This window comes from Salarias fasciatus, chromosome 4 (assembly GCF_902148845.1).
Source record: "Salarias fasciatus chromosome 4, fSalaFa1.1, whole genome shotgun sequence".
Taxonomy (NCBI): domain Eukaryota; kingdom Metazoa; phylum Chordata; class Actinopteri; order Blenniiformes; family Blenniidae; genus Salarias; species Salarias fasciatus.
In genome coordinates, this window is record NC_043748.1 from 22589437 (window position 1) to 22611726 (window position 22290).

At 44.2% G+C, this 22290-nt stretch overlaps 1 protein-coding gene across 1 annotated transcript; it reads left to right on the forward strand.

Annotated features, from left to right (window-relative positions):
* Positions 1-1433: 1433 nt before the first annotated feature.
* cd2bp2 (CD2 (cytoplasmic tail) binding protein 2) lies at positions 1434-19564 on the forward strand. The gene is given in 8 exon segments (XM_030089989.1): positions 1434-1497; positions 1813-1891; positions 2919-3051; positions 3196-3353; positions 3430-3451; positions 3454-4092; positions 14593-14678; positions 19085-19564. Coding segments are annotated over 7 exon segments (1224 nt in total). The 5' UTR covers positions 1434-1497; positions 1813-1816; the 3' UTR covers positions 19196-19564.
* Positions 19565-22290: the final 2726 nt, after the last annotated feature.

The following is a 22290-nucleotide window of genomic DNA, read 5'->3' on the forward strand; positions in this document are numbered from 1 at the left end:
TCTCTCTCTCTCTCTCTCTCTCTCTCTCTCTCTCTCTCTCTCTCTCCTCCTCTCTCCCCCCCTCACCTCTCTCTCTTTCTCCTCTCTCTCCTCCCCTCTCTCTCTCTCTCTCTCTCTCTCTCTCTCTCTCTCTCTTCCTCTGTGTCCTCGGCTTGGAGCTGATGGGTCGCTCACAGCCAAGCTCGAAGCTCCTGAAGCCAGAATCAGTGAGGAGAGGACAGATGCTGCATGTTTGAATGCTTGAGAAGTTTCACATCTGATGCTTTCACCTCCGGTGTCTCACTTCTCTCATATCGGATGAGTTTCACTTCACTAATATTCAAAACCTTTTTGTCTTCACTTCTTTAAAAAACACACTCTGATCTTAAAGACTTCACGTGTTCTTTTCCCATCAGCCAGTGACCTTGTGAAAATGTGACTGCATGCAGGTTTTGATCTATTTCTGACTGGCTCTTATCCTTTTTAACCCAACTGACCTCAAGGAATTCTGGATCTAAAAGAGTCTAGAAGGTGTTAACACATGCAGACCTTCTGCAGCGCGCAGGTCTGTCAACACAACAGCAGAGTCCAGCTCAAAACAGTCAACTAAACATGAATGCAAAAACTCACTGCTACCAATTTCTAAATGGAAAATCAAGCTCTCTCTCCCTGGTCATGAAGGAATAATCAGTGCAAGACATCAGTGCAATTCCACTCAGAAGGGTTTGAGTTTGGTCTCTGATGTCTCATTCAAAGTTTTAGATTTAGCCATAAATCATTTTGGCTAACTAAACGGATCACAGCTGATGAATGACCATGGACAGCTCCACAGTCACAGCATGGCAAACACAGAGACCCTCCAAAAAACTGTTTCACACATCCAGAGTCATCAGTTAACCACAGATACATGTTCTGTTTTTGTTTTTTGCAGTGGGAGGAAGACAGACTAACTTTAGAAAACTCATCCATACAGAGGGAGAAAATGAAGCAATGAAAAAAAATTAAGAAAATAAATTAAAACTAATGCAAATTCAAACTCTTTTAACCTTTAGAGGAGCCACACTAAAACAATAGTTAGGGATATTACTAATGACATCGATAGTGATTCTTATCAAGTTTAAATCCAATCTATAATTACGTTTTGAAGTTGGAGCGATGACTGTTTATAGGGATTTTTTATAAATGCACTGCCTCTACAGTCCAGCAGAGGGTGCTAATGGCATTGCAATCTCCCGCTTATCAATCTTTTTTGTTACTGTAAAATCAGGAAAACTGTGGGGGAGACATTGGTACAGTGGTGTGTACTGTAGACCCACAACAATATTTCCCGGGTTTGAGTCTTCATTTATTAATTTTTTTCCTGTGTGGATTTCCGTCCCTCTTCTTTATCATTGTCTCTGTTGAACGAACCTGCAGTCTGCAGTCTCACCAGGTGGGGGCAGTAAAGACGCGCCAGTGTGTTTCTAACGGAAGGAAGACGGAAACCCGCGAAGAAGAAACACCGCGAAGAAGAAACGCGTGCGTTATTTTTGGGTATGTTGTGATCGAATTTACAAGAAAACTTCAATTTAAATACTTCCACCGTGCAGCTGACTGACAGCGTATCATCCGTATTTTATTGTAGTTACATGAAGGCCATCCAGGTGTAGTTTAGGATGTGATAAACGCTTTAGATTTACTGCAGGAAGTGCTTTGGTTTTGGCTAACATTTTTAGCCTTGAAGCTAACATCGGTGCTTTCGTTTTGGCATGTAAATGTTTAAAGTCTAGTGTTAGTGCCGAAGCTCACATTTAGTCCTGTTAATTTGAAGTGTTGCTCTTTTTCTTTCTGTAGCATCATGTCTAAAAGAAAAGTTACGTTTGAAGATGGTAACGGAGAGTTTGACCTGGAAGAAGACGTCCCGAATAAAAAGGTATCAGTCTGTTTACACTGTTTTTAAGAGCCTTTCTGGACATATTCTTGACATTTGAACTGTGAACGTCCGTTACTTGACGGCCGTACTTAATCTCGATCAAGACTTTCTCACAGCACTCGTTCAGACAGGATCGTCTCTAACATGCTTTCCCGTGTTTTTCATGTATTTCTGTGAAAGTGAACGCTTGCCTTATTCTAAACAGATTATAACAGTGTTAACACTAGTGTCGCGATTTGGTGGTCCGAACTCAAACTGGAAGGACTGAAGAAAAAGTTTTCCTTTAAGTTTCCTAAACATTAAACACCTGAAACGACTCGATTGGATGTTAACAGGATGTAAAATACATCCATTGGTGTTTTATTTTTACTGCTTGACATTAACTTTACATGGATAAATGATCTGAAACATCTTCTCAATAAGCAAAACACATTTAGACACACTTCTAGAAAAGTACGGTTTAGCACATGATGCAGATTTAACCTTCACATTTATCAGAAAGCTTCAAACTCTTCAGCAGTGAGATTAAAACCAGCAAACATCCTGTCAAAAAAATTCACTACCTTACATAAATACTTTAGGACGTATATTGTGTGACATAAGTGTCACAACTATATGTTTGGTCACAGATATGGATATTTGACAATTAGAGTTAAACTTCAGTCAAACTATTGTTTGATCAAAAGCAGATGGACAGTTATTAGACAGACTTGTGCTGATTTAATGAGTCCCAGGATTTGAGTGAACCTGCCGTGAAGGCAGATCCCAGCCAGATGATCAGACTACACATAAGCTTGTATTCGAACGAAGTTGAGCTGTTAATTTATATCAACAATCAGAATTGTAGTTTTTGCTCAATATGTAATCAACAGTTTTTTTCTAAATGATTGCTCAGCTCATTAGAAACCTTTGTTGTGTTTTAAATGTAGCACACCTTTCTTTCAGAAATGCATGATGATTTAATCCTTTTGATTAAATTGTTTTTCCATTTCAACTTCTTTTTGTTGTTGTTGTTTTCCTTCTGAAACAGAGTTGTGAAGCTGTGAGTGGGCCTGGGTCCAGATTCAAGGGGAAACACTCCCTCGACAGTGACGAAGAGGATGAAGGCGAGGACACAAACAGCAGCAAATACGACATTCTAGCGAGCGACGATGTGGAAGGTGCGTGATCCTCATTACTCTGTTAAAGGTTTATTGCATGTTGGGTGGAATTTTCTGTTTGTTGTTTTGGCCAAAGACTTTTGGACTCATGGACCAACTGAGCCACAATCACCCCCTGATTGGTTTTTGTTTCTGTGGTTTCAGGTCAAGAAGGAGCTACGATCGATTTCGATGAGGGCGTTTCCATCACGCCTTTCAATCTGGAGGAGGAGATGCAGGAGGGACACTTCGACTCGGAGGGAAACTATTTCATCAAAAAGGAAGAGCAGATCAGAGACAACTGGCTCGACAACATCGACTGGGTACTTCCACTTGTAATGACTTAAATTATTGTAAATACTTAAAAAAAACACTGTTTAAATAGTTGTTTTCTTCCAGGTGAGGATTAAAGAACAGCCTTTTAAAAGAAGAAGAAAGGTCTCGGAGCCAAAAGGACCCGCAGAGCCGGAGACGAAGATGAGGCCGAGGAAGAAAGGCAGAGAGAAGAGAAGCAGGCCGCTCAAGATGGAGACGAGGAAGACGAAGAGGAGGAGGAGGAGAAGGAGCCGGTGGAGGATCCTCTGGCCTCCTACACGCAGCAGCAGCTCCTCGAAGCTGTGATCGAGCTCTTACAGCCCGGGGAGACCGTCGCGACGGGGCTCCGCCGGTTAGGAGGCCTCGGCGGACGGAAGAAGGGCAAACTGAGGGAGGAGAGTGAATCCACGGAGGAAACCAAAAGGGACACGGAGAAGCTGGACAAGCTCACAGCGCTCGCAGACAGGCTGGTGGGATCGGGCATGTTTGAAATCTATCAGCACACCGTGGAGAAACTGTCGTATCTGTTGAAGAACACGAGCAGCCAGAAGCCGGCGGTGAAGCTGGAGGAGGTGGACGAGGAACTCGACATGTTCGGTGATAAGTTTGACGAGACGGCTGTGATTAAAGTGGAGGTGAAGAAGGAAGAAGAAGAAGACAATGAGCACGATGATGCTGCCAACAATACCGCTGGAGAAAACGTCTCGAGCCAACCTGTGGAAGCCTCTTCCACACAACCTCTAACAGGTAACCCCTCAAACTCTTTCTTCCTGAAGCCCAACTGATTGTAATGGAGTTTAAGAAATAATTGTCATCATGAGTAGTAGGAACTCTGATGAAATCTCAAGTACAATCATGAAAAGTATCATGAGTCTAACTGCTGAACCACTGACTTACTGCTTCAACCTGTCTGTTCTCTGAAGTCGTGCCACAGATGGCTTAAATAGCACCAGTCAATTTCGGAGCTAAGAATGATTTGAGTGATGACTGCCTCATCTCCGTTCTGCTCATTCTCTCCAAAATTCTGGAAAGACAAGGTTACAATAGGACAAACTAAACATCATAGTCCCATCCCAGTTTGGCCTCAGGACACAAAATACTACCTTTATGGCAATACTTGATCTAATTGAAAAAAATCAATGATGCAATTGATCAAGAGCATTGGGATATTCGTAGACCTGTCTAAAGTTTTTGGTACCATCGAACATGACATTCTAATTACTGAACACCAGAGGTGGGAGATTGGAGCCTGATCAAGACATATCCATGCCATGTTTTTGCTCTGACCATGTATCACACCAGGTGAATCTAATCAACCCTGCCCCTCAGCTTGTCTGTGGTACATGGTGAGGGCAAAAACATGGCATGGAGATGACTTGATCAGGCTCCAGTCTCCCACCTCTGCTAAACACCACCACTACGGCATCAGAGGCCCAGCGCTGGATTGATTCTCAAGTTATCTGTCTGGAAGATACCAGTATGTTCATGTCAATAACCACAGTTCTGCATGTAAATCCATGAAACACGGAGCCCCCCAGGGTTCTATATCAGGACCACTGCTCCTCCACTGGTACATAAATGGCTCTGTCAATTCCTCTTCTGTACTACACACAGTATTATTCTCTGACTATGCAAACATATTCTTCTCTCACAAGAATCCAGACATACTGAAACAAACCGCTTCAGTGTTGTTAGCAGAGGACCACAGATCCAGAATGAACGAGATGAAATGATTAAAGGTGTAATATAGGATGTTCTATTTGCTTTGAGTTCCGGGTGGATCTTCAGAATAACTGGTGGTTCTGTTAGTCAATCATTCCGACGAGCTGCTTTCGTAAGGCCGTTCTATTTATTGCGCATGCGCACTTTGCCTATTTATGTAAGTCGTGAGCTTCATTTCAACCATTCCGACTCCAGTCTCTCACCGCGTACTTTTCATATGGTTGAAGGTCGCAAGAGGAAAACTGTTTTTGAAATTTATGAGAAGAAGAGAAAGGCCTCGGAAGTCAGGAATAAGACCAGAGTGTTTTTGGGAGATTCTTTCACAAGATGGCGAGCACTGAAATTACAGGCAGGACTTCCCACTGATGCCTCCGTTGCAAAGTTTCTCCTCGACAGGTAACTTTGGTTTACTATTTTATTTTACTTTTTATTTCCAGTCCCTGCTAGTAGAAGTAACTTATGTCTGCAGTGTAACACCAGCCAATACATTTGAGTTGAATGTGTAGTGTGCATCGTTTGTGTCTTTACTAGGGTGACCACACGTCTTCATTACTTCCCCTGACATTTCCTTGTTATTTGCGTTACTTTTACACCCCTCTCCAAAGTCGCCGCCATATGTCTAAAATTTGCTTGAAATATCAATAATGTAAAGCTGCGAGTACAAACTTTGTGCTGGGCAACTCTTCTTAAGTTGTTAATTTTGTTGATAATTGTGGCTCATATTATTGAATCCAGCTCGCGGTGCGATGCTCAGGACGTCCCCGCCCCTCTTCCCCGGTGGCTCGGGGAAGCGTGTAAACACAGCGGGGTGAGAGGAGAGTGGGACGGCATGCGGCCTTTGGAGCTGACATGCACCTGAGTGGATTACAAATACTTTTGAAAGCAAGCAAGCCTCTAACTGGGAACTAGCTAAATGCACTCAGCGGATGATCATGGCGGTATGGTTTTAGTATGTTTCATTTGACAATATCTACTTGGTATGAGCGGAGATGTGCTGATGAAGCTGTCTGTAAGCTATCATTATTAGCGATGGAACCAGGCGTGAGTCACGTGTTGCGTTGACATGCTAAGCATCTCACGTTTTCCAAAGTAACCTCATGATGAAGTGGTAAAAAGCATTGTGTGGAAATGTTCTGTAAACCTTGTCCTTGGTTTTGATAATGCTAATGTGGTCACTCTAGTACATTATACAAACGCAACAAGCTGCTGCTTCTGCGCATCGAGGACATAATCAATAATATAGATAAATACAACACGGTCTGAACCTGCTCTGTAATGCTTGTCTGTTGGATGTTAGTCTTGAAGGTATTGTGTTACTTCATAATTTACAGCAATCTTCCACTTGCATGCCATTTCATGCATCGATACGAAATGAAAACCACTGTTACATGCTTCAGCTTTGGGGAAATAGAATAGTCACGTGTTCTCTCAATATTTGTTACAGCTACGATCGTGTCACTTCCACTCCACTGACACACACAGAACGAACGGGACCACAGCCTCCTGCTGTGGCCGCTGTTCAGGACTCGCTGTCTGATCGGTACGCTGTTTCCATGATTATTACAGTACATACAGTGTTTGTTGTGTGTAGAGATTGTGTTATGTATTGGTGGCTGTGCAAAGAAGGGTTTGATTCATAATGTACTTTTTTCAATATTTTTCAGTGAAGCAGATTTCTCTGTGAAGGGAGTCGAGAAAATTGCTGGCGGCAGCAGCAGCAGTGGTGAGGAAAGGATTGCTGCTCCACAAGTGGAAGCTAGGTAATTGTAAAACATTTGAGTGCAGGTAACTGATTGGGTTGCCTTTATGGTTTAGTGATTGTTGTTTGCTAATTTATTACTTTTTTTTGGTTGTTGTTGTTTTTTTAGGGCCTCCATCAGTAGAATTGACATTGATGAAGATGTCTTCAACAGTTTACAGAATTCAATGTGAGCATCACAGCTTCAGTTGCTCTATTTTGGATGGAACTGAAATATTCACTGAAATGACTTTCTTCTTAGGATTGAATGGGATGATGAAACATGGACTCCAGATATGGAGACAGACTCACTGTCCTCCTCCGCAGAAGAAGATGAGACCAGAGAGGCTTCTTCGGACTTTGATGAATTAGAAGATGTGAACCCTCAAATTTGTGTAAAGTATGTGTTTTATTACTCTGATTACTCTGCTGCAGAAGTTTTAAACACTAGGGATTTACACTTTGTGGAGTGGGGGCAGACGTGACTTTCAGTGTGCTAATAGAGTTCACACATTCCACAGGGTCTAGAAGATCCAGTGCGAATAGGTTGGCCTTTTGTGGGGAAGGCATAGAACAAAGACATTCAGTCACACCCACTATAACCTGAGGAGGGTCTCTTTTGTTTTCTGTCGTAAGCAGTCTGTTTGCGGTGATGTGTGAAAAAGGGTTTCCGTACGTACTTTCGCAGGTCTGGTGTTGCTCTCCCAAAAGGAGTCTCCTTAGAGGACTTTCCTGTGATTGGCCTTGATCAGACCGTCCACGATGATCCAGAAGATGAGGGTGAAACCCAAGACATTGCCTCTCCAGCAGATGCGCCAGTGGTCCTCACAGAGGAAGACGTTGTCAGCCAGCCGGCATCCATAGTGTACCATGACGTCATGAAGCAGCTGCTGGACTTCCTTGTTCTCCCAGTTGAAAGATGCACTGAGAAGGACCCCAGCACGAAGGCACCGTGCAATGCAGCAAAGCCTTTTGAGGTTTCAGTGAAGTCCAGATGCACTGCTGTCATTGCTGAATGGGTGAGTGTTTGAACATTGTTATATTTTCATAGCGTAACCCTTTGTTTCCCAAGCAGCATTTTTAATGACCGTTTGTCCGCACTATTTTAGATCTGTCCAAATGGTCACACTGTTTGGAAGTGGACTTCACAGCGGTGTTTCAAGAATGGAATGCTCGCTGGCGATTTCATGTTGGGCATGAACGTCCTCCTGTCCGGTAATAACTTCCGGAAAATTGCATTGCTCTTCAAGTTCATGAATTTGGGGATGATACACCCAAATACATTCCACATGATCCAAACCAAGTTCTGTCTGCAAAACATTGAAGACTTTTGGAAGAGGGAGAGTGGCAATGTTATCGGCCAGCTGAAATCGAAGGACTCTGTTGTGCTCCTCGGTCAGTATATCACATCAGTGTTGCAACTTTGCTTTTGTCCTCAGTCTTTTATTTATTTTTTTCCCCTATTTACATTTCTTTTTTCATTAAAAAGGTGATGCAAGGATGGACAGTCCAGGGTTTTGTGCTGAATTCTGCACATACACCGCTATGGACAATGACACAAAAAGAATTGTGTCTATTGTCAACATGGATAAACGGGAGGTTGGAGGTAACTCCGTGGCAATGGAGAAGTCGACGTTCATGAAGACCATGGACACGCTCTGTTCAATCTTGGAAATGTGACAGAATTTGCACAGATGCCAACATCCAAATATCGGCACTTTTTAGTAAGTGATTTGTAATTTTCTGTGGCAGAAACCAGTTCATTGTCACAGTGATTGCTAATCTTGCTCTAATATGTTACAGACAGTGGCCAATACAAAGGACTGCGGTGTCAAACACAGCCTGGATATTTGGCATGGTGCACAAAACCTTAGTAGGAAGATTCTGGCGGTAGGCAAAATGATATTCTATTGCTTGTATAACTTTAGTTTCTGTTCTTCATTTTTTTGTAATAGACTTCTTTTTTTTTAGGCTGGACGTGAGAAGGACTGCAGCTTGCTCCTGAGCTGGAACAGAGACATTTGCGATCACTTTTGGTACAGCAGCAAAGAGGCGCAAACATATGAAGCTTTCATCGTAAGTGATTAGAAAAAAAAAAATCCCAGCATTTTGATTGCTAGCATACAAATGTTTAGAAACTAAATCTTACTGGTCAAATGTTGTAGTAGAACAGACAAGTCATATTTCTGTATGTTACGTTATAGGATCTGTGGACCGGAGTACTGCATCATGTGACAAATGTACATGAGTGGTCCTTGGGCGCCTGTCGACATGGTCCCTTGGAGGAAGACGGGGGTAAGCGATGGATATCAAAGGGTTCTGTTGCACACAAACGACTCCAGCAAATCGTTCATGATGCCCGCTGGTTGAAAAACATCCCCAAATATCTGTCTTTCAGGTACACAGTGCATTTTCAATTATAAACAAAATCATACTTTATCACATTCCTGTTTCAACTCATTTCTTTTTTATTTTTTATTTGAACAAAGATCAACTTCAGACTTGGAGTCATTCCACAACCACATACTCATGTATGCATCCAAGCGCTTCAGCTTCTCACCGATGGTGTACTGTGCTCGGACGCAGTTGGCAGGGCTAGATTACAACTACCACCTAAACCGAGGAGCACGAAGAAATGCAGATGGCTCATTTCAGTAAGTTTCTTTTCACTGCAGTCCGTTATTAATACAAAGCACATGGTGACAATAAAACTGACTTCCTGTTACTCCTCAAAGGTACGGCAGACATTTCAACCAAAGATCCAAGATGTGGCGTTTGTACACGATCAAGAATCCGAAAAGCTACAAGTACATCCCAGATCTCCAGAGCATCATTGTGCATTCCAGACTGCTGGCTCCAAGGGGGATGGCGGGAAAGCAGCCTCCTGCACCTGATGATCCACGCCGACTGGGGCTGTTGTCTGGTGGGCCAGCTCCCACAGGACAGGAGCTGAAGGAGCAGAAAGCCCGCCGGGGGTTAGGTGAGTTGCCTTCTATTCTATTGTCTGTTTGGATGAATTATGTACAGTAAACTTCAATTTCATATTGTTGTTTTTAAAAAGTTTATATCCCATATAAACTGCTCTAAAGGACTGAAACTTTGCCCCTATTTATGTTTTTACAGGTCAACCATCTCACCCCTGACCTGCATGTTGTAGCCCTTGACGTATGCAACCTTGTTACATGAAAGAAACTGGATCTTCCTCTTCTCCAGCCATAACGAGCCTTATCAGAACAGTTTTCTTGTGAAGTGACTCATGCCATTTATAAATGTACAGAATATAGAAGTTATAGCGTTGAATAAAAATGGGTAAAGCATTCATTGGTAAGGATTATGATTTATTAGGTAATTGCTTATGTCATGTAAGTTCCATTCTAAACTGTCACAACAAAGCCTTTGCAATATTTAGTTACTTTTAAAGTGTTGTGGAAATTCTATTAAAGCTAGGGTCGGCAATCTTGGAAAACTAGCATGTAGCACAAATGTAGCATCTCCCAAGGCTCCGCCCATCTCCCACCCCATTGGAGGAGCTCCCATTGGCAGCGAATGCACTGGACGTGGAAGCGCCGCGCGCAGGGAGTTTGTGATCGCCTCCAATGTTATGAACCTTTCTGACTGCCGCACACAACGCTCATAGGAGCCTTCCTTCTATTTTTCACGCGAGCGCCGAGAGCGCCTTGGCAACGCCGCAGCTCTGAACCAGGGCCAGTGCACGCCATTGAAATGAACGCGCAGGGGGCTGGTAGAACGGCGAAGGGATTTGATTGGTTCCTGAAGAGCGGTCCGCGCCTTACGATTGGTCGGAGTTTTTACTGTCCTTTGGCCGCGACAGTTGTCAGATTTTTTCCGCACCTTTTCCCGTCCACATAATGTATTGACTTCTCCCAGGGGACAGGGAGCGTTTCACTCAGTATGACTGAAAGTGCTTTTGGACAACGTCGTCTACCCGAGCTTTAATAAAATGCACCAACGATGAGTTCCTTATTGATTTCTTTTATTGTAGTTGCAACAGGAGAGAAGTCACCACTGCTCAGTCACTCAGTACGTTTACATGCAGCCAATAACTCTTTTTAAACCCTTTTCAAACTCGAATGTTGGCAATAACCCAGGAGCGCGTGGCCGTGTAAACACCCGCCAAAACCCGGAAAAGATAGTTTTCGAGATTTTTAAAACACGAAAAAGACCGCTGGGTTACTCCTTTTCAAACTCGAAAGTGCCGCCATGTAAACACGTCGGGTAACGGGACATTGTTTTTGGATCCGCTCATGCTCCATCCGCAATGAATCATGGTCTTTTGAGTCCAGCAACGAGTAGGCGCGAAACTCACCGGAAACATGCAGCTCAACCACACTTTTGTCCGTGTGAGGCTTCTGTAACGCACGATACGAACTGTTATTCTGAGCGCGCACATCGCACAGGCTTCCTTCTGAAAGTCGGAGATTTGTACGGCCAGCAGAAAAATCATGTACAACAGAACAACCGTTCTGTCTGCGTTCCGTCTACAGAACGGAACCGCAGCAGCGTCTGCCTCTGCAGTCCAGTGGAGGAGGTTGCCAGATCAGTTGATCTAGCCCGTAAAAAAATCTGAAACTCGTAGAAAGTAGCCCAAACCTCCATCTCGGTTAAAACCGTATTTGTATGATAAAAAAAACATGTCATAAACACATAATCAACCCTATCAACCCATCCGATGTGTTCAAAAAAGAAGCTTGCTTTGGCGAAAACCCCACCCAATCTGGCAACACAAAGCTGTTTTGTTATGAGAACATCATGACGTGCGCCGTGGTTTGGAAAGGGAGATCCCAATTGAATGCTCTGACTTGTAAACGGGGTAACTCTCTGTTAAAGCATGTTAACGGGGTTTTCCTGATGTTTCAGAAACCCAGATATTAGCTGCATGTAAACGTAGTGAGTGTGAGTTCTGAAGTTCCGAGACACAGGCTGATATTTATACCCTCTCCCACATTAACATGTCTTAGAGGCTGCCCTCAGTCAGGAAGGGACACATATTTAACATATGAAGTGACAAAAGAACAGAAACTACAACAACCCAGCCCACTTCAGCCCCCTGTGGCTAGCGGTGCATCTCAAGCTAGGTTTACACTTGAACGATTCTGTGGCACGCGTTGGCACGAATCGAGTCGCAAACCACTCGTGAAGTGCGCGTAAACCCGTCGTGGCTGCGTCATGTCGGGACGAGAATTTTGAAAAGTTTAAAATTTTGGGCCGGACAAAATACCGCGACTTGACCGTAAACTATGCGCCAACTGTCCGTGAACGCCTCGTGAACTCGTCGGGACAATGCGGGAGGATGCAACCAATAGTTCACGAACAGCTCAAGCCGAATTGCGCGACCACGTCGTGCCACTGCGGGAAGCACGTAAACTATGCGCAAACTATGCGTGAATGTGCGCATTCCTGAACTATTCGTGAACTGTATTGTAAACCTAGCTTCAGAAGAATAGCATTCAAACCATAGATACCTTTTGGAGATTACGCCCGGTCAGGGGGAGACGCATCTGTTTAAAATGTAACAGGACAAGCAGGAAAGAAATCCCCCCCTTCTCGGCTACAGTTGTGTGAGGATCCCAGGGGGCCGTCTGCTGGGGAAGTCGACTTAAAGTTGATAACCATCACATGCATCAAATACATGAAAATTCCATTACAAAAGTTATTGTCGTTTGTGGAATTTGTAAGAGTATTTTCAAACATTTGGTGCAATTAAATGGATCAATGAAAATCTAACATATCATTGGGAAAATTATTTATTACCAAAATTCAAAAATTCAACAAAATAGTGACATAATACACAAGCACTGATCAAGTTTCAATTGACTGCAAGTACAGCTCCTGGGGTATAATCTTGAATAAAGTGCAAACAGAAAGATGCATGAGAAAAAAACAAAACAACATGTTGACACTCTTGCAGGAATAAAGCTTATGTAAATACCGTTTGGATCTGGAAAACGATCACGAATTTTCCAGATACAACAACTGGGGATGACAATTCCATTCCCTGGCCCAAGTACTCCATATTGCCAGACCACAAAGCTCCTGCAGGCAGCATAACGGAATTGTCTGTGACTTTCTCCTGATTCCTGGGGGTCTGCCTCTGCCCTAAGGTCGTTCCTTATCCGTCCAGCCAGTCTTAGGACACCTTCCTGCAAGATGTATCGTTCATGTGAGGCAACAGCGATATGCAGTTTTGTGGTTGTCGTTGACAGCATTTATTTTCCAGCAGTGTGGGCATATTTCGGCCGTTTCCACAGACACACCAGCTAGGTGACTGTGGATGAGGAGGTCCTGGGGGCGGAGGATCAGGGGTGAGACTCAAGAGGTCAAAGATGAGGCTTGGTTCACGGGTGAGGCATTTCTGTTGAAGCTGTTGACACTCGTCAAAGGTCAGTCTCTTTATCCTAGCCTGCAAAAAAGATAAACATTTAGACATGACTAAGAATAAGCCCTTTGATTTGTACAAAGTTCAACTACATAAATGAGCAAAAAAGGTTATTTGAATTCATATGGACAAATAATGTCCATATGCATTATAAACAAAGCGATTAAAAGCAAGGTTATGTCTCACTAAGATAGAAGGGAACGTTACAATAACAAAAGACTGAAAAGTATTTTACTAAGAGGAAACTCTTCCCTCTGACACACATTCCAATAGGAACAGCAGTCATTATACAAAGAGTGTATTAATTAGCATCCTTTGCATTATGACAGTAGGGAAAATCAGAGTTTTTACAGATACCTTTTCACTTTCAATCCTCTGGTTCTGAAGTGCTTTGACCCTGTCAGACAGGTCAGCTGGCAGACTGCCTCGGCCTCTACCCCCGACCTCCGCCTCTCCTCCTCCCTCGGCTGGTGCTTCCTCCTGGCTGTCTTGGCCTCCCTGTTCCTCCAGACACCCCCCTCCTGGTTCTCGGCTCTCGGGATGAAGGGATCACTGGCTCGTAGTCCATGTCCGAGCCCACAAGGCTCCCCTCTTCAAAGCTCTACACAAACCAACAATAAGGAAAATAAACTTAGATGCTATGCTACACTGAGCTTTGGAGACACCATAAATTTATTCACAATTACAGTATTATGGTAAACTTAAACATTATGAGGGTACAAATTATATCATAGTAGTAATACTTCATCACTTACCGGTGGCGACTCTGACATGGTGAAAATATCTTCTTTCAGAAAGTAACGCTGTTGAACAGACACTAACAGAGCCCAGAGACCTTTTAAACACGGCTGTGCACGAGACAATTAGGGCTCGCGCTCGCTTGCTCGTGCACATTTGATGGGCGTTCTCCTTGGAGTGCAGGCGCATGCGCAGTATTTCAAAAAGTGACGAGGCGGGACTAGGGCGTCTCTTCTTGAATTTCTGGGCAGAATCCTATATTACACCTTTCGACTGTCATATTCCATCTCCACGTTAAAAAAATCCATTTAAAAATGCAGCTTCTATCGGAATATATTTAATTATATAACACTACTGGGATTTTCTGTTACATGTACGTTGTTTTTTCCCATTGTAAAAGATATCTGACCATATCCTGTCTAATATGTTTGCTCCCACATAAATATGGGAAACTGGGCCCCCTACTGTCAGCTTCTTGGAGTGACCCCTTCACACACCCGTCTATGTATTAAAAAAAAAACAGTATGCTGAGCATTATTTGTTTGTCATGGTGTGGGGTGTGAATAAAGAGGTAGTTGGGGTGTTTTCTACATTGTTACCTGTAACACCGGTAAATATGAGTTGTGTCAAACTGTCTTTGTCTTCCTCCCAGTGAGTGACCAGGTGATGTGGGTGTACAAGTGGGAGAACACGGCGAGCTCGGTCATCTACGGACCCTTCACCAGCCAGCAGATGCAGGTATTTAAACGCACAAGGAGAAGATCTCAGAACGTTAGAATATTGTTTCACCTTCATTGTCATGTGAATTGGATGGAGACTGAAAACAACGGTGCTTTGGAGTGTGCAGATATTTTATTTCACTTGATTGCTGTAAATGTGTCCTTAAACTTTACATATATATATATATATATATATATATATAATATATATATATATACACATACATATACATATACATATAAACCAATTCAACTAATGTTAGATAAAAAAAAGACTTTAAATATTTCAGTTGAAACAAACAGTGGTGTGCAGTCAGGGAAGCACTGCCAGCCATGTCAATAAGGACTTTTTGTTTTTTCTCCACAATTCCAAAGAAGTGGTTATAAAAGAAAAGGAATGGTTATATTTTGTAGAGCTGAAATGTCCTATGTTCTATAAACGCATCGCAGCTGGGCCTGCCGTAGTTTCATAGCTAGCCTCGGATTGTGACTCTGCCACTGGGTTGTGTATCATCAGCCCGTCAGAGGTTGAAGTGTTATTGGCAGACGGCTCTCGGGCCAGCGGGGTTTCCAGAGCTGGTCTGGGCCTCGCCTTTCAAATGAAGTGGACTGATTGGCCGACGGGCAGGTATCTGACGCTGACGCACCGTCTGTTATTCTGAAAGGTGGTGGTGGCCGATTCAACCGTAAGACTGACCGATTCAACCGTAAGGCCGGCCGATACAGTCGTGGACCTGCTTCGTGTGCCTTTTTCAAGACGCCCGTTTGCAGCACAAATGGAAATTATCGGCAGAGGGAAACCGACGCCCGAAATGGACGGGCTGACGCAAACCTGCAAGGGCTCTGTGCGGCATTTCAACACGGAAAAACTACAACGGTTCAGCTGGTTGACAGCCAGCTCGGAGATCAACAAGCTGTTTTGCTGGCCGTGTCTGCTCTTCAGTACAGGCAGAGGTGCCTGGAGCAGCAGTGGCGTCGACAACCTGAGCAACTTGACCAAGGCGATCGGCAGACATCAGGCCTCGGAGCAACACATCATGAATGTGGTACATTTGAAAACGTTCGGCGCGGCCAGGGTCGATCTGCAGCCTGACGAGCAGCACAGGCGGGAAACGACGCTGCACAATGAGAGAGTGAAAAAGAACCGGGACATACTGACACGCCTGATTGACTGCGTGACCTTCTTGGGGCAGCAGGAACTGTCCTTCAGCGGCGGCGACGAGAGAAGCGGATCTCCTCATCAACCTAATTACATGGAGTCACTAACTCTGCTGTCAAATTATGATGCTGGCCTGCGACAGCAGCTCGCATCCGCCGCCGTTTTTACTGAGCGTCAGGAAGGATTCAGAAGGACCTCATGGACGCCGTGGCGGAGGTGCTAAACTGATGCCATCAAGAAAGAGATCGGGCAGGCCAGATTTGTGGCCATTATGGTCGACGAAACACCGGACCTCAGCAACTCGCCTCAGCTGTCGTACGTGCTGAGGTACGTCACGGAAGACAAGGGCGTGAAAGAGAGGTTTTTGAAGTTTGAAGACGTTGCGGTTAAAAAAAAAGCCTATGATCTCGCTGCTTTGATCATGAAGGTTTTGGAAAGCTACGATTGCAAAACTAAGGTGGTCGCTCAGAGCTACGATGGCGTCGCGGTAACGCCATGCGGGCTGAACACGGCGCAGGCGCTCGTGAAGGAAACCATCCCTCAGGCTCTCTTCGTGCACTGCTACGCTCACGCCTTACACCGACTGATTTCCCACGGAGCTTCGACAAGCAAAGACTGTAAGATCTTTTTTGCCAATCTGGGGGGATTGGCAGCGTTTTTTACAGGTTCTCCCAAACGGATAAAACTGCTGGACGATATTTGCGCTAGAAGACTCCCAGGTGTGTCTAATGTCAGGTGGAACTTCGGCTCGAGGCTGGTGTGCACGGTGCACGAGAAACGAGCGGAGCTGGTGGAGCTGTTCCAGCACATCCTGGACCACGCCGAGGTCTTTGACCACGACACAGTGCACTGCGCGTCAGGACACTTATCACATCTGAAGTCATTCGACTTTTGTTTTTTCCTTTTTGCTTCTGTCCGCATTTTGACTCTGCGGATGTTCTCTCTGGCATCCTTCAAAATAAGACGCTGGACGTGCAGTTCTCTCTGGAAAGGATTGCAGAGTTTTGCCAAAACCTCGAAGGTGAGCGAGGAAAGTTCGATGGCGTCTTTGAGGCAGCAGTGGAGGCAGCGGGGCAGCCGGTGGCAGCAGGAGGAAAACCCGACCCACGCGCGCACTACAGAGCGCTGCACGCAGCCTTCATCAACAAAACCCTCACACAAATCCGTAATCGGTTTGCGGATCACAAGAGCCTGCTGTTTGTCAAACTGCTGGATGCACAGAAGTTTCCACAGTACAAGATAAAATTCCCAGAAGCAGAGCTGAAGAGCCTGAAGAAGAGCTATGGAGCTCAGTTTGACCTCTCCGTGCTCAGAGTCGAGCTCAAAGTCGTGTACTGCATGGCGAACTTCCAGGGCAAGAGCCCAGCTGACCTCCTGAGTTTCCTGATGGCCACGGGCCTCGCAGTCAGCATGTCCCAGCTGTACGCCCTCACATGCTTGATCCTGACACTCCCGCTGTCCGCGGCCTCCGCCCAGCGCTCGTTTTCCGCTCTGGAACGTATCAAAGCGTACTCACGGACTGCAGCTGGGGAAACGCCGCCGTCTCTCTCCATAGAGAAGGAGCTGCTGGTTCACCTCAAGCAGCAGAGACAGCTGCACGAGGACGTTATAGAGCGCTTCGTCAAAAAGGACGGCAGGATGGATTTCATCTTCAAGTGATGGGTGAGTGCTAGTTGTTTTGGGGGTTTTTTACTCGTACATGCTTCTGGGCCTAAACCTCTCTTCTGTGGTTGTTACTGTGTCCATGTGGTTTGTGCTTTGTCAGGTAGGGAGTGACCTGAGGGGGGATGATCTGATGGAGTCGTGATGCCTTGTGGTTGTTGATCACTGACATGTTGGTGTCAGTTTAATCCCTAAAGTAGCGTTGAATAATGGTGGCCTGATTTCGGAATGAAAATGTATTGGGGTTGTTTTGTTACTGCTGGGCCTGACTGGAACGCCACCACACTCTACTGGTAATAAAGCAAAAATATGTGGAAGTTTGAGCAGCACCTCTAAAGGTATATAAAAACAAAACCTGTGTCTATGCTGTATATTTACTGGTTTGAACACAGAGTGCATCTGAAAACATTCTCCTCTCATAACTGATGAATAAAGCGTCTCATAACGCACGGCCAGGGAACATTCATCGCCCGTGGAAAGGCAAACCTTCGTAGCACTTTGGATGTTCGTTTACACGGCAACGATGCTCGGAGCCGTTGAAAAGGCAACTTTTTGAAATGACTTCAGGTGGGACTTTCGAAAACAGCCCAACTCTGTCGCCGTGTGAACAGGGGCGTGCCTGCACGTGTGTGATTTCATTACAAAAACAACAGCCCCCGGACCACCAGCGCTCATGGACAGAAGCTGTGATCCGGGGTTGGGAAAAAAAAAAACCCAAAAGCAGTGGCGGAACACCTCCACTCTCCTCTGGAACCACTTCCTGCTGCTGCATCATGATGACGATTCATGAACCATTTCCCCGCGGTTCAGCCTCTGCAGCTCCGGGAGGCTCGATCGCCCTGCACTGACCCGGGGTCGCCGTCCCAGAGACGAGGCTGCTCCCCACCTCATCCTCTCTCCAGCCCCATTTCACTCATCACCAGAGACAGAGTGCAGAAGATTTTCTTTTTTTAATACCATTACACGGTGTTTTCCTGGCGCCGCCGTTCCCACTGTCCTGGACGAGCTCCTGGAGCTCCTGCAGTCCGTCCACCGGTTTGTTTCTTTCACAAAAACAGAAAAATAAAATACACTTATATTTGTTTTAGTACTGTGAAGCACTTTGTGTTGTTTTGTTTACATGAAAAGTGTGTTATAAATAAGTTTGATTGACTTGTGGTCCACATGAAAACGACATGTTTTCAGTGTTTCTGCCTGCAGACGGATCTTGTTTCAAATTGTTGTGTCAACGTGAGACTTTTGTGGAGAGAAAGCACAAAAAAAGATGTTTTCACATGAAACGCTGTCGTGTAAACAGTCTTTTCAAAATGAAGGTATGGATTTTAAACATCCATGTGATGCACAGCTGAAAGACATTTAGCGTTTCCATTAATTCACTTGAAATGAAAACCTTGGAGTCTGAGAGTCGTGTGTTTTCACCTCTGATCGACTGGTAGTTACCTCAATACTTGAACACACACTGACCAGATGATCCCGTTTATCTCCTCCACCTGCACGTTCTGCACTAAGTCCCACTCTGACGGTGGTGTCGCAGGTCAGCGCGACCTCTGACCCTAATCTCCGCACGATGGGCTTTAATCTCCCTCTGCTGCTTTCCGTTTCAGGACTGGGTGGACGACGGCTACTTCAGCAGCGGGGTTTACTGCAGGCGGGCGGATCAGGAGGGCTCTCAGTTCTACAACTCCAAGAGGCTGGACTTCGAGCTCTACACGTGATCTGGCTCCATGTCCCGGTTCAGCCAAAGGGTTCATGTATCATATTTTTAAATGAATAACGATAACATGTCTGTGGTCTTATAGGGATTCATTTGGTTTGATTTTGTGAGAAAACACTGAGCGACTGACGCACACGGATGTGACTTAAAAACCAAGAGTGATCAGTTCTCTTCTGTGCGTCGTGTCTGCAGAATTTTAAAAGTAATTACCTTGAGAACCGGACGTTTTCATCGCAATCAGGAAATTAAAATGCTCAGTTTTAGCCCTGCAGTTGACACTCAGTTGGACGATTTAACAGTTTGTCAAATGTGACTTTACTGATTCATTGTTTTTTTTTGCCTTATAATAAATGGAATATTTTGTTTCAGACTCTGGCAGTTGGTGTTGATTTTCTTAAACTGAATCAATAACTACTATTTTTTTGAAGTGCAGAAAACTAATCATTTACTTTCTTATCTTGCATTTGAAATCAAAGTATCTCCAGAACTGTTGGAACTCATGAAAATGTCATCCTGCTCCAGCTTTAGACGCCTCTATTAGCAACTAATACAGATGCATTTATTTTTCCACATATGTGAAGAGGAGACTATTAATACTAATCATAGTCTTAAATTGTCATATCCTCTGTTACTGGGATATGTGCTCACTTCCAGTGTTAAATGGTACAATAAAGACATGGCCTGATCAGGCATAACCCTGAGATTTCTGATGCTGGGTTTGACAAGGAACCGTAGAGTTCACATGGGTTCTAATCTGGGATCTTATTATCAGGTGAAATGATCAAAGTTCTGTTCCGTTTGAATTTATCTGCAGGTAGTTTGAGGAGAGTCAGCGTTGATCATTTGTGACACACACTCCAAGAACACAGATAAAAAGTGAAACTGACTCTTTAAACGAACAACACAGCTGAATGTCCCAAGCGTAAAAATGATAAGACACATTTTTAAAGCTGCGAATCAGCTGACCAAGAGGCTTCAAGTACAATTAAAAAGAACAGGGCCGGGAACAGAGCCCTGAGCAACTCCGCAAGTCATGTTTGATTCAACAGATATTACATTGTTTATCACCACATTCAGAGTTCTTCCTTTGATGTATGAGAATGATTGGAGGACAGACCCTGAAAACCTCAGATTCAAGCAGATCAGTCAGATTGAGAGAGTCGAATGCAGAGGACAAGTCCAGGAAGACCGAGTAGCGACTGGAGTCTGCAGCCATCAGTGGAGTGAGTTTTTCTAAACCCTGATGCTGTTAACCACAGCATGTTTGAAGCACCTGGGAATCGAGCCAGATTTCACTGAAAGACTTGTCAGTCTCACAGTCCATGAAGCGACAGAATCAAAAGTATTTAAAAAAAAGGGACGTCGGCACAATGTCAGCAGGGCTTGATGAGCGTTTCATCCTGCAGACTAAAGCCTTCACATCCTGCAGGCTGACAGGAGAGAACGGATGAATCACTGATGAATTATAAAGTATCACAAGAAAAAATAAACAATTCACATGTAGCTCATGAAAAAGCAGCAGGCTTTGGGTGTTTGAAGCTGAGACCTCGTACTCAGGATGTGGTGAAGCTTCTGGTTGAAATTGTCAAACTCTCATCGCGAAACTTCCCATCACCCCACGTATTTGTGTTTTGTGCAAGCCTGATATTAAAACGCCAGGATGAAGCTGAAAAAAAGTTCAAGGCCATCCAAGTTGAAAAGCCATCAAGACAGTAAGTAAGCTTGACTGTCACTCTGTGAGTGGTAAAGATGTTTGACTGTCATCTGCATAGCAGTGGAAAGATGGGAAAAGGAGAACAACAGAGGAACCAAAACTGAACCTTATGGGACAAGCAGTGGCAGACGCAAAGGTAAGATCGGGACCGTTCCTGGACCCCTGATCCCAGACCCACTACAGAGCACTGCGCGCCAAAACCACCAGGGCCCAGAGACAGTTTCTTCCCCCAGGCCGTCACCCTGATGAACTCTCAGTAAGCAGAGACTCGGGAACCAATGGAAACACACTTAAAGATCATTTTTGCACAACTTTGTACCCCAAAAACCACTTTGAGCATACACTGTAGATATTGTCATTTTGGAATACGTGTATATTTCATTCTTGCTTTAATTTCAGTATTTAACATATTTTTTTTCCGTCAAGAGTGGAAAAACACACTGAAGTCAAATTTCTCGATTGTTGCACAAACTTAAACAATAAAAGCTGACTTTGATTCTGATGTCGACCTTTATTCTTCTCTCGAGTAGCTGTGCCTGAAAATATTTATTCCCAACTCCACTCTGATGCGATTTTGACTTCTCAGTTTGTTCAGCACAGTAAATTGAAGTCCAAGGGTTTATTATTTTATCAGATCATACTAAAAGATGAGTTGATAAAAATGTCTGTTGTGGTTGAAGAAAGGCCTCAGGGTGGTGTTGTGGTTTCCATGTTTGCTTCAGAGAGACAATGTCAAGCGCTTTCTGTGTAAATTCTTTGCAAATTGATCTTGTGTGTAGTTTGTTCTCCATCAGTCCAGAGATATACATTTGAGCGTCGATAATGTGTGTGAGTGTGTCTGTGGTGCACTGAGCTGCCAGTCCCCATGACCTATATCTGCTGACAGTGGTATAAACAATGTGGAGTGAGAAAATCACTGTGATGCACAGATTAAGTGATGATTTTTATCATTTGATATCAGTACTGGTGAAAGCTGTTCAAGAGCGATGATGGGTGTCTCTCAAAACTTCAATAAAATTTGTGTTAAAAAATGATATATATCCTGATATAAAACTATGGATATTTGCAAGTCGAAACCTGACTGGGATTGTGTTGCAGCCTTGATGAAAAAAACACATTTTTTAAGCAATATTGGTGGACTTTTATTTATTCATACATTTATTGTTTCTTCTTCTTCTTCTTTTTCTTGTTCTTCTTCTTCTTTTTTTTTTTATTCTGGGACATAAAAAAGACAGGTTTTGTGAGCCATTTTTTCCCTGCGTTCCTATTGGCTGATCCTGGTTCGCTGCCCTGAGCCTCGCTTTGTGATTGGTCAGGTTTTCGCAGGGAACCCGAAGCCGCGCTGTGATTGGTCGAACCGCGTGTCTGGCTGCTGGATTTGT